Source organism: Jaculus jaculus, chromosome 1 (genome assembly GCF_020740685.1).
Source record: "Jaculus jaculus isolate mJacJac1 chromosome 1, mJacJac1.mat.Y.cur, whole genome shotgun sequence".
Taxonomy (NCBI): Eukaryota; Metazoa; Chordata; class Mammalia; order Rodentia; family Dipodidae; genus Jaculus; species Jaculus jaculus.
The window spans coordinates 313,516,907-313,530,508 of record NC_059102.1 but is presented as its reverse complement, the minus strand read 5'-3'; the positions used below and the strand labels follow the sequence as shown (position 1 = coordinate 313,530,508).

The following is a 13,602-nucleotide window of genomic DNA, read 5'->3' as shown; positions in this document are numbered from 1 at the left end:
GTGGGCATGAAAACATTTGGGCTCATGCCATAGAAGCTGCCCTGCTCGCCCTGAGGCTGAAGTCATTAAACATGTATAAGGCGGGCACTTTGGGCAGATCAAGTGCTACGCAGGTGTAAGTTATTATCTGATTGGAGGACCAGTAAAGACATGATAGGAGAGAGACAATCTGAAATGGGTCCCACAAGATGGATAAGATGTCCACAGGTCAGAATCTTGAAATAGTATTTTAGGCTGAGAAAATAGCATGAAAATTAAAAAAAATAAAAGAGCATGGTTTAAAGTTGTCTGGGGGCCGGGCATGGACAGTTTAGTTCACCATAGGCCATATTTATGGAGCCAAGTGCACATGGGAAGTGTAGTTAGGCTGATTGTGCCATATTTTGAGTGTTACAGCCAGGGGTAATAAGGAAAGAGAAGAAAGGGGGGGGTAGAGAAAGAAGAAAAAAATCATGGTTGGAGAGATGGTTTAGCTGTTAAGGCACTTTCTTTACAAAAGAAGAAGGAGGAGGAGGAGGATGAGAAGAAGAAGAAGAGAAGAGAAGAGGAGAGGAGAGAAGAGAAGCAGAGCAGAGTTTTTCTTCTTTGTCAACATCATTTCTTAAAGACAGGAGGGAGGACATGATGGTGCTGGCAAGAATTAGATGTGAGGAGGATGAGAAGTAATGAGGTTGATTTTAAGTGCCAGATTCTGCCAGGTAACACGCAGTAATGGTCAAAGCCATAATGGTGACATTGGGCATGAGAATAAGGAAGAAATATCCATTTAGAGGACATTTGCAATGTCCTGGGATATAGGGGGCAATGGAGTACAATGAGAAAAAGAGCCAGAGGAGGTGTAAGGGTCTAAGGGGCTGCTGCAGTGGAACTGACAGTCATTCAACAAATGCTTGCTGCCAATGTTTCAAGTGCTTAGTGTGTGTGAAGCATTCTCAGAGACTGTGAAGCATGGAGGCGCTGCCTGTGACCCTAGCACTTGGGAAGGGAAAGCAGGCAGATTACAAGTTCAAGGTCAGCCTCTGCTACATAGCAAGTTTGTAGGCCAATTTAGGTTATGTGAGACCCTGTCTTAAAAAAAATCAGGGTTGGCCGGGCGTGGTGGCGCACGCCTTTAATCCCAGCACTCGGGAGGCAGAGGTAGGAGGATCTCTGTGAGTTCAAGGCCACCCTGAGACTACAGAGTTAATTCCAGGTCAGCCTGGACCAGAGTGAGACCCTACCTCGAAAAACCAAAAAAAAAAAAAAAAAAAAAAATCAGGGTTGGAGAGATGGTTTAGCTGTTAAGGTGCTCTTGCAAAGCCTAAGGACCCAGGTTCAATTCCCTAGTACCCACGTTAGCCAGATACACAAGGTGGTTTGCAGTGGCTGGAGGCCCTTGGTGCACCCATTCTCTCTCTATCTGCCTCTTTCTTTTCTCTCTATCTATCGTAAATAAATAAATAAATATTTTTTAAAAAATTAACAACTCACCAAATAAACCACAAAGTGCACAAAGAGAAATACAACTGACAAGGCTGGAAAACCTGGATGAAAGCATTAGGTTAGTGGGGGTTAATCATGTATTTCGTCTGGTATATAAGTGTAAGGCACAGTCAGGGCATTCAGAAGGAAGGAAGCATAGCTATGGACCTCAGAAAAAGAGTGCCTGTTTTCTTAGTGTTTGAGACAGGGCCTCACTGTGAAGTCCAGTCTGTACTGTAACTCATTATGTACCTCAGGCTTCAAAATAGTCACTGAGACTCTTGCATGATGGAATTGCAGGCATGCACTCACATAACATCTGAGTAAAACGGTTATGAAAATTCAGACATCAACAATTAATGCAATAACATTTCTAGGTAGGGAATAGCTGAGTGAGGAGATCTAGGATCTTATTTTCTCCTGACCTTCTGATCTGTAAAGAGAAGACAGAAGAAGGCAAAACTCTGGAAGGGGATCCAGGTTCTGATTACTGTGCATGAGGTTGGTGACAGTTTCTGACATACAAAGCATTTTTTAATGAATAAATATATTTAAAAATGAATCTCTAAAGGTGGCATAGTCCCTCTTAATTATTATTTTGCAAGTCACAAATTTTACATACCATTGGTTGCAGCTATGATCGTTAAAACCTACAGGCAGTATATTGCTCCAGGGTGGCTCTCCTAGTCTCTTCTTTTGGGAGACTGCTAACATATCTTCCAGAACACAAAGCATGGAGTGTGAGGAGAGAGATGTTTTACATGCTGGGTTCTCATTCTGTCACAACATACACATAGGGAAAAATGGATCTTTATATCATTCATGTGGCCAAGTTAATATGAATACACTTCCACACCATCCTGCACTTAGACAAATGCAACTACTCAAAAATGGAAAAGGTGGTCAAGACATATACACCTGAGGTATTGCTTTTCTCATTACTATAAAAAAATACCTCACAAAAACAACTTAAGGAAGGAAGTGATATAGTTCATCATGGTGGAGAGGGCATGGTGGCAGAAACATGAGGCAGCTGGTCGTTTGGACCACGTGAGGTAGGGTGGAGCTATACAACCTCAAAGCCTTGCCCTGCTGGCCTAGTTCCTCCAGTGTTGCTCTACCTCTTAAAGGTGCTAAATCCTATCATGATAGTACCACTTGCTTTGGACCAAGGGTTCAAACATGGAAGCCTGTGGGGATATTTTATTTATTTATTTATTTATTTATTTATTTATTTATTTATTTATTTATTTGAGAGCGACAGACATAGAGAGAAAGACAGATAGAGGGAGAGAGAGAGAATGGGCACGCCAGGGCTTCCAGCCACTGAAAACGAACTCCAGACGCGTGCGCCCCCTTGTGCATCTGGCTAACGTGGGACCTGGGGAACTGAGCCTCGAACCGGGGTCCTTAGGCTTCACAGGCAAGCGCTTAACCGCTAAGCCATCTTTCCAGCCCCTGTGGGGATATTTTATATTCAAACCACAATACAGAATCTTGTGAAAACCATGAAGTCTACCCCATGCATTTGGTGTTCTGCATGTTTATTTAAAATTAAATATAAACTCATATTTAAAATTGGCAGTGATTAAGTTTTAAAATTTGTATTTATTTATTTAGTTAGTTAGTTATTTATTTACAAGGAGAGAGAGAGAGATAGAGAGAATGCACAAGGGCTTCTTAACACTGCAAATGACCTCCAGATGCATGCACCATCTATGCATCTGGATTTTTTTTTTTTCGAGGTAGGGTCTCACTCTGGTCCAGGCTGACCTGGAACTCACTGTAGCTCCAGGGTGGCCTTGAACTCACAGTGATCCTCCCACCTCTGCCTCCTGAGTGCTGGGATTCAAGGCATGAGCCACCACGCCCGGCTTATGCATCTGGATTTATGTGGGTACCGGGGAATCAAATTCAAGGCATCAAGCTTTTCAAGCAAGCACTTTCAACCACTGAACCATCTCTTTAGCCCTGCTTTTGTCGTTTTACCTTTAGATAAACTTAGTTGTTAGAGGTGGAGTGATAAAAGGGTATGACTAGCTTTTCTGAAGTGAGTCACTGAACAATGAAAACGTATACTTAAAAAAGAGTCAGAAATGTTCCCAACAAGCTCTGGAAACTTTTTTTAGTGACGGGACAAGTACTACTATTTATGCAGTGCTTATGTTGTGAATATTCACTCATGATTATTTACTCAATCATGAAGTATTTTATCAAGTGCATTTGGTAATATCCAGTCTCTATATCTAGACACTATTCTGTGAATAAGAGCAGGCACAGGATACAATAGGTTGTAGAAAGCTTTTAATATAAAGTGATAAAATATTATTTAAAGTTTTGGTACTAAAAAAGCAAATATGAGATATCTTGTTAATGTGAAGCTCTTAATTCTCCACGGATGCCAGAAGATGAATGAGTACTATAAAATAAATCTGATTTTCATAAGCCCTCGATCTCCAAGATAAGCAGCTCTTGGACAACATGGGTGGGGTGAAGCAGCAGGGTGACACTTCTCCGTGAGTGCATTGCTAACTCTGGGTTCCTCTCTCCTCTCTTTCTGCTCCCCTGGCCTGAGCAGCATGACGGAAGGGCTGGGCCAGTTGACTGATGGGGTTTCAGGCCTGGATGATTTCACCCAGACCCATGAATACCACGTGTGGCCGGGCTATGACTACGTGGGTTGGCGGAATGAGAGCGCTGCCAGTGGCTACATCGAGATCATGTTCGAATTTGACCGAATCAGGAATTTCACTACTATGAAGGTCAGTGGTGTTAGGTGTGGTGAAGTGAATCTTCTTTCAGGAAGCGGAAATCATGTCGTGGGAGAGAAAATTCAGGCCAGAATGAACCTGAGTGGATGCTAAGAGAACTGGGTTCAAATAATGAATTGTAGAATTGTGTGGTCACATGCATTCTCCGTCGCTTCATTTCTAAGGGTTTTTTTTTTTTTTTTTTTTTCATTTTAAATACTGTATGGGGTTAGGCTAGGTCAGTAGTTCTCAATTTCATCCCTCCCTCTCTCCTTTCCCTCCTTCCTTTCTTCTCAACACTAGACCCAGTGTATCCATTAAGGCACCATAGTTACTTCAGCAGCACGTGTATTATTTCAGAGAATGTAAGAGAAAATAGATGAACTTTGTTGAATGATTGACTCAACAAAACAGCTCGGCAAAGACCTACAGGTTGCCCCGGCAGACCATAATAAATAGGAACACATGAGCAGTGCTGGAAGAGGAGGAATAAAGTCAAGCTTACATTTTTCTCTGTACCAGGACCTCACAGAGATCCCAACCTTGATGGCTTATAAAAGTTGAGAACATTCCTTATAAAATACTGTGTTCACTCATTTTCCTCTTCATAACTCAATCCCAATTCTGCTTCAGAGAGAGGGGAGTGGAAGGGAAGTGCATCTTGGCCTCCCCGAGGAAAGTTGGCCACTCTATGGGCTCTTGAGGGACTGTGGTGGAAGCTTTGCTCCTGATAACCTTAGAGGCCACACAGACATCCTGCTGAAAGGGTCAGGGAATCATATAAGAGGTTGCTAGTTAACTTCTAGCAAAAGACTTCTTCAAAAGAAACAAAAAGAGACCAGGTTGGGTACTAATCCCAAATTCTAATCTTGAAGAAATCTAGACTCAAGAGGGGTGGAGGAAAGCCCTTTTATGGCATGTAAGAAAGAGACTTCAAGAGCTTACGTGGCTCATGTATAACTCTTACTAGTCTATAAGGGAACATAAGGGGACCGCAATAAAGCCTCAGAAAAGAGTGAACAAATGAATTGAATATCTCCATTTATCTTTCTTCTCTCCACTAATATTCATGTGCAAAATATTGATAACCAACAACTTGGTAGTTCTGTGTAAAAAAAAAAAACAACAAAAAACTCAGTCTTTGGTTTTAATGTTGATTTCCTAAACTCATCTGCTTGTCTATGTTTATTATGAATTTATCAACTGTATTTGAAGCATACTATGCTAGATTCTGGGTGTAAGCAAGAAAGGAATGATTGCTATCTTGGGACACTTTACAGGTTTGTTGGGAGGGCAGTAGTCATTTGCAAAAGAATGTATGTAAGATGAAATGGAACTCATAAATAGGATATCTATCATTATTAAGGGTTCCTAGGAATCCAACATTTGTTATTTTTATACAAACTAGGTTTAAGAAAGTATATGGCTTTTATACTACTTTCAGATGTTTATGTGATAATATCTCTTAATTGGATTAGCAGCAATTAAGTGCATGGACAAACATTTAACATGAGAACAGAAGGATCAATGTATGCCTGATTTGTTGGCTTATTGTTTGAGGGTAGCGGTAGCTCTTTGGTAATTGTCAAATGTCAGGCTGTGCAATTGTGCATAACACATTCCTCTTCAGAAGTGATTGTTTTGGGGGGGAGGAAGAAAGGAGAAAGAAGGAAATAAGCATAGTAATAAAAGTATTCTATTTATTATGAATTTTACTCCTATGTAATATATATATCCATACTGGACAAATGAACATGCATATAAATTCACAAATATATACCATTTGGATAATTTCTACTCCAGCAAATAATGAAATGAATTTTAAAGTCTCTACAAAGTTATAAAATTTAATCAGTAAACTTTGATCTTTGTGAATCTATAGGTCTCTGACTAGTATATCATAGGACAAAATTATTCAAGATCTTAAGATGCCAGAAACATTTAAGGAGAAAATTCAGGACAGTCCTCTCAAAGCCACAGATCTCCTGCATATTTTTAATTTTTCCAGACAAATAAAAGTACAAGATGAGTTTCATGGCACTGCTGTCTTTCAGAGATTAGGTTTCTTTCATTGGCAAATTACTACTCATTTCCTTCTTTTAAGTATGGTTAAAATATACCATTAAACATATTAATGCATTTAAAGTACTTATTTTAATAAATAAACTTCTAAGACCACATGGGAATGAAATCCTATGCTATTGATTTTCATTCCATGAGAATTCTTGAAACATCTGTAGGAGAGATTATTACCTCCCCACAGGATACTTACCCAATCCTTTGCAGATCTCAGAACATCTGTATAATCTGTTGAAGCTGTAGATGATATTTCTTTGATCTCTTTCTTAGCTTTACTCTATCTATTTCAATAAACTAGAATGGTTGACTCACTTAAAGGGGGGATATTAACACATATTTTCATCAGTAGGACATGTGGAGAAAAATCCAATTGGAAAAAGTAAGGTGATTGCTACATTTCTATGTCATGTGATATGGAATTAGCATTTCTGTAGACATCTTAAGCTAGATCACAGATCTATATATGACCATAGATCAGGAATACTTGGAACTCTGGCATCTTGCTAGGAAATGGAAAGCTGGGCGAGATGGTTTTGACAACTTCTAGAAGTTCTGATGGTCTATTCTTAGAATATCTCAGGTTTGATCTTTAACCATCCCATTTCTTTCATCATTACTAGTTCTTCTTCAGCTAAAAATCAGTTTTGCCTGGTAGTCATGTATTCACCATCAGGACAAGAAAGGATGGTATCAAAGACAGTTAAAGGGCTGTAAGTCAGAGCTTAGACAAGACATTGAAGTGGAAACAGGAAATATATCCCTTGAATGACAACTCTATTCTTTCCAACTCATAAAGCTCTTACATTCAAGGGACACTGGCCATGTAAGACTGAGTGGACATAAATACTGAACTACAAGGGATTTAAAACAGCTGCAGATACACACATTTTAAAGAACCAACCAAAAGACAAGGCCACTGAGGCTCTGTGGTCTGGCATGCAGGTGCAGGCCAATGGTCTAAGCTTAGTAAAGTGCATCTTGGCCTCCCCGAGGAAAGTTGGCCATTCTGTGGGCTGTTGAGGGACTGTGGTGGAAGCTTTGCTCCTGAAAACCTTACAGGCCACACAGATGTCCTGCTGAAAGGGTCAGGAAATCATATAAGAGGTTGCTAGTTAACTTCTAGCAAAAGACTTCTTACAAATTAGCAATGAGAAAGGTTTGATGGTATCACATTGTCATTTCCTAAATGGAATCTAGTTGAGAGAGGTAATGGAGTTTGTGTCCCTGGCTGGAAGTGCTAACCGTGGATCTTCAAATGAGACTTCCATAAAGAAAAGTGAGGGGCTGGAAAGATTGCTCAGGAGTTAAGGCACTTGCCTCCAAAGCCTAATGACCTGGGTTCAATTCCCCAGTACCCACATAAAACCAGATGCACAAAGTTGTGCATGCATCTGGAATTCATTTGCAGTGGATAGAGGCCCTGGTGCACCCATTCTGTCTCCCTCTTTCTCTGTTTGCAAATAAATAAAAATAAAATATTTTTTAAAAAGCAAAAAGAAGTTGGATCAGTTTGTATATTATGTTCTTTCAAGCTTTTCACCTAAGCCTGTGGAAAATGAATGGTGTGGCTTTGCAAGGTACCTGGGAGGCAGCAGAATGGCATTCTGCCTCACCCTTCAGGTCAGAATAGCAGATAGCATATATAACTGAGACAACTTCAGAGCCAAGAGAATAGTGCATGGCAAAGAAGGAGCTGGGAAGGTGTTGACCTAGCCTGCTGAGCAGACAAGGATCGGCAGCCCAGAACCATGTGGGGAGATGGCCCGAGCTGCCAGTTGCACCATCAAAACCTGGGTTGGAGCCCAGGTTTCATGAAGCCTGACAAGTATATCACCACCCTCATCCAGAAGACTGTAGAGTGCCAGCTGTTCACTAAGGGTGGTGCTTAGAGAAACAGATGTATGTAGGATTTGCTGGGTTAGCTTTCTTGGGCTGTGTCTTCATGCCACCTAGCAGGGCCATACTCTCACTGACACACCTCTTTCTCTGTCAGGTCCACTGCAACAACATGTTTGCCAAAGGTGTGAAGATCTTTAAGGAGGTACAGTGTTACTTCCGCTCTGAAGGCAACGAGTGGGAACCTAATGCCATCTCCTTCCCCCTTGTCCTGGATGATGTCAATCCCAGCGCTCGATTTGTCACGGTGCCTCTCCACCACCGAATGGCCAGTGCCATCAAATGTCAATACCATTTTGCTGACACCTGGATGATGTTCAGCGAGATCACCTTCCAGTCAGGTAGGAAGCCTGGGGTCCCCAGGGAAGTGGAAGAAGTGCTTCATGAGGAAGGCGTGCATCCAGGCTACCCACTGGTGGGTCTCCAAGAGGATGGGGTTGTGTGAATGACTCCTCAGTTTTGGAGAAAGAGAATCCTTTGTATAGTTGGTTTTAATTACGGAGGACATGGGATAAGAATGGAAGAGGACAGACTGTTTACTTGGGTCCTCACACGCTTTTCTAAAATAGATTAATGGCAATGCATTTAAAAATAATACAATGGGCCAAAAGCTATGCACATTAAAAATGTTAAGGGGAAGCCCTTAAGTACTGCTAAAGTATTCAGATGCCACCTAGCAGGGCCATACTCTCACTGACACACCTCTTTAAATATCACACACAAGTCAAGAGAACAATGGGCTTTACTACTTTACTACTGACATTTTGCCACAGGTGTTTAGTCCATTCCTTTTTTCCCCCCCATACTATTTTAAAGCAAATTTGAAATATTTGATTTCATTACTACATTTTTTGAATGTGTTTAATAAACTACATAACATAATATCACTATCACATTTATAATACTTAATATCACCCTATTTCTGCCCATATTCCTGTTTGTACTCTCCATTATCTAGTAATGCTTTAGTACATTTGCCTTGATTAAATAAGAATCCAGTTGTTAATTTCCTTTGTATATCTCTTAGATGTTTATTTTGATAAAAAGAAATCCACTTCCCTCCAAATCATTCTGGTCTGGCTGACTGAATTCTGTGTAGTAGTTTTGCTTGTGCCTCTAAGTTATATTATAGTTTGTGTGTGAGCATGCGTGTGTACACATGCATGCCACAGTGCATTGGTTTCACCTCATTTGAGACAGGGTCTCTCATGGCTCATCATTGTATATGCCAGGCTAGCTGGCCCATAAGCTTCTGGGGTTCTCCCCGCTCTGTATTCCACCTTGCCTCAAGGTGTGCAGGGACTACAGACGCATGTGCTATTGCATTAGGCTTACATGGTGTGTTAGTCAGGGTTCTCTAGAGGAACCGAGCTGATAGAATGAGCTGCATTAGAAAGGGAATTTACCAGATTACTTACAATAGTCCAATGCTTTCAGTCTGTGGGCTTAAGACTTAAGGAACCTGGTAGCAGGTCTTTGTGGCTGTATGCCTCAGCAGTCCCAGCATGGAAGCTTGGAGATTCCTGGAGAGCCACTGGTCTTCACCGCATTGGAAGGCTGATGACATGTGATTTTAATGCTGAACAGGGCATGTGCACATACAAATAAATAGCAGGAGAAGCAAGGTAAAAAAGTATTCACCAGCAAGTAGCACAGGCAGCCAGGCAAAAGGAGCTGTGTTTTCCCAGAGCTTCCTTACATGTAGCCCACCATTGAAGGAGCCTCCTATCTGGAAGAAGGACTTTCTTCCTCAGTTAATCCTTCCTGGAAGCAACCTCAGAGATCCACTGAAGAGGAATGTCTCAGGATTCCTAATCTGATCACCTTGAAAACAGAATTGTACCATCCTGTGTGGGTTCTGGGGATCTGAACTTCAGTCATTGCACTTGTATAACTACTGAGCCATCTCCCCAGCCCGTAGAGTATAATTTGATTCATGTTCAATATTTATTTTCTCCAAGAGTTCTTCATAGATTTGCTGCACACTATACATTGGATTCTTTCACTCTTAGTGATGATAGTATCGGTTTGCTGTCAGGTGGTTTTATCTTTATGGGAACTTTCCTTTAGCATTTGCCCCCATTCATAACCCTTGTCTGAATAGTTGACACCAGCTGAGGCAGTTAAATGTGACTTGCTAAATTTCTTATTATTTGAATTTTGGTTGAATTTCCTCAGGCTTATGTTTATTGTGAAAGATAGTTCATATGGGAAGGGAAGGACTCTTGGTCACTTGTTCTCCTTTAATTGTTAATTTTCAGAGTAATGAGTTGATATCCTGGCAACCTCAGTGGTGTCTGATGAGCTTTATTTTACACTGTGGTTTTGAATTTTTAGTGTCCTTACTCACTCATTGCTTTTTGTAAAGTCAGTGTTTCATATAATTGGTGGCAGTTATTACTCTTTATGCTTCTCAAATTGCCCTGTCTTCCACAGCTTATACCATTAGACTGGTACTGAAATTCATTGGCTGTGATTCTACAAGGCCTTGATAGCTTCCTTGTTTTCTTTTGTGTGTGTGGTGTGTATGCATTGCCCCATGCACATCATATAGATGCCAGAGGAGAATGCTGAAGGTTCTCCTTTATCTCTGCTGCAGGTTATTTCCTTGAGGCAGAGGCTCTCACTGAACCTGTAGTTACTATTTTTCAGTGAGGCTAGATGACCAGAGAACTTCGGTGATTCTCTTGTCTCTGTCCCACTCCACCAGCGGGGGTTATAGGCATGTATAGTTAATCCCTGCTTTTTACATGTGTGCTGGGGATTGAAGTCAAGCACTCTTTTTTTGTTTGAGGTAATCTCACTCTAGTCCAGGCCAACCTGGAATTCACTATGTAGTCTCAGGCTGTTCTCAAACTCATGGCAATCCTCCTGCTTTGCCTCTTGAGTGCTGGAATTAAAGGCATGTGTCACCATGTCCAGCACAGCAAGCACTCTTACCCAGAAAGTCATCTCCAGAGCCACAACTTCCTTGTTGAGCTTGTGCCATCTCATCTGGAGTATTTACTGCTCCATATGTGGAGTCAGCCATTTTTAAAGAAATCTTGATTTTTCAAAAGGGAATAGTGTTTAGATGCCACAAGTTAGTCAATCAGAATGATCGTTGATACTGAATTATCAGTGGTCTTTAGATATTTTTGACAGAAAAAGTGAGAAAATGTATACCTTTCAAAAGAACAAAATTATAATTTCACTTTGCTACTTTCAATTAAAATTAAATATGATAAGATTTTTACTAAGTTGGATCCTTAGAATATATCCCACCGAGGATGGGGACAAATAACCACTCATCTCTCTTTGCGGAGTGCACTGGCAGAGTAACTGGCACACTCATCTTACCTTGACATCATACTCTATGCATAACTACGGACTATGTATTTTCTTTTAAACTTCTGGGTCTCTTGAGCATTAAATCCAATGTCATGATAATTATAGTAATAATGAAATTTTTTCCATGTACATCTATAGACTATGTTTTTAACTCCTGGGATCTTGAGTTTTAAAGCCAATGCCATGATAATATTAGTTTTTCTGGATTCTTGAGAAAGTATACATTGATGTCAGATATCTTCTCTCCTTATAGAATAATGTGAAGAAGGAGAAAAATTAGGAATTAGGATTTGTGGATGGAATGTCTCTTGGAAGGGAAACACATATTCTAATTCTTGACACCCTGAGTAGACAAATCAGGGGGGAAAAGCAGTTGCCAACATCAATGTGGCAAATACACTTTTGGTGTATAATCTTAGCAGCTGCAACATTGTAGGAAAAGACACCTCAATGTCAATTTTCTGTCTCTCAGGATATGTGAAGACTTAATATATTAGTTAAAGAACTAGGGCAGTGAAGCATAGTGGAAATCCTTTTATAAAACAATTTAAACTGTTTAAAGGAAAAAAGCATCTTAGTACTATGTCTGTCCCATGCTCACTTACCCAGCACATTCTTTTACATATTGCTGAATTTAAGTCTTGCCTGCTATGCAGATTTTATGATCACATGTGGCCACAGATCTCTGAGCCACCATGTATAAACTTGTACTGCAATATCTAGTGTATAATCTTTGAGACACAAAAAGAAAATTTGCAAAGGAAAAGTTTCTCTTATGGTATTAGTAATTGTATTTTTATTTAATATGTTTATGATTTTATTTTTATCATAGACTTAATTGACATAATAATTGGATCATATTTATGGGTTACAATGTTTCAGTATATGTAGAATAAAAAAAGTAACTTCATTTTAGTAAAGGTGTTTGAGTCTACTATATTGATTTCACAATGTGTTAGGTCACAACTTACCTTCAGATAAGCCATGACCTTGCTGTCTTCTCCCCATCTCTGACTCACTTCTGTTCTATAACAGATGCTGCAATGTATAACAACTCTGGAGCCCTGCCCACCTCACCTATGGCACCCACAACCTATGGTACGTGTTTCTTAATTATAAAAATAATGTTGAAGGTATGTCCTGGAAGATAAAGAAGGGTAGAGATTTGTAAAGGCCTGGCCTTCTCTGTGGGAGATTTGACCCCAGGTGGGTTTAGGTGAAGAGTAGCTCTGGAAAGATAGGACACTCTACCTCCACAGTTAGGGCCCAAATGCTCTGATCATTCATGAGAGTGCTTAGTGGAGAGATCAGCAATGTTCCAATTGCCCCATGAAAGTTTATGAAACTTGGAGTAGAATAGGCACAGTAATGTTCCTAAGTGAAACCTAGGGATCTTAATGAGCAGAAGGAAGTCTGTGAAGCAAGATGCTATTTTATCTCTTATCAGAAATATATATGCAAAAGCACATCCTTTTCTTCAGGAGGTCACTGGCCTTAACATCCAACAACTGGGAAACCTGTATGCTTGAGTGTCTCCATGGAAGGTAGAGAGGCATTCCTCACTGCCTTGCCTGTTTTGCATGGCATGTAATTAGAAGCATGTACATCCAGGTTATGGTAATAAAGGGACAACATGGGAAAGAGTGGAAGAACTCTTCATTATCCAGACTAAAACATGCAGAGAGGGAGGCCACTAACTCATGGATTAAGAACAAGCAGAAATATGAAGGTGGCATCTTCTGGAAGTCTCCTGAAGGAACAGAGTCTACCTCCATGTGCGCAGTCCAGGCACTCCTTTTCTGTGAGATGATTATACTATTTGCCTTCTCTCGTGATCACAGATCCCATGCTCAAGGTTGATGACAGCAACACTCGGATTCTGATTGGCTGCTTGGTGGCCATCATCTTCATCCTCCTGGCCATCATTGTCATCATCCTATGGAGACAGTTCTGGCAAAAAATGCTAGAGAAGGTGAGGGGATGTGGGATGGACAGGGAGCTGTGCTTCCATTTCCTAATCTGCTGGAGAACAGGGCACATTATAAGAGAAAGAATTTACAGATGGCTAAAGTATTGCCTGGAGTTG

At 40.5% G+C, this 13,602-nt stretch overlaps 1 protein-coding gene across 7 annotated transcripts in view; it reads left to right on the top strand.

Moving 5' to 3' along the window:
• Positions 1-13,602, top strand: part of Ddr2 (discoidin domain receptor tyrosine kinase 2) — a 157,144-nt gene that overhangs the window by 119,683 nt on the left and 23,859 nt on the right. For all 7 annotated transcript variants that reach the window (XM_045142153.1, XM_004663289.2, XM_045142150.1 and 4 more), the window contains 4 exons: positions 4,040-4,223; positions 8,284-8,527; positions 12,552-12,614; positions 13,358-13,488. In XM_045142153.1, coding sequence (XP_044998088.1) covers positions 4,040-4,223; positions 8,284-8,527; positions 12,552-12,614; positions 13,358-13,488 — 622 coding nt within the window. The remainder of the gene's footprint in view (positions 1-4,039; positions 4,224-8,283; positions 8,528-12,551; positions 12,615-13,357; positions 13,489-13,602) is intronic.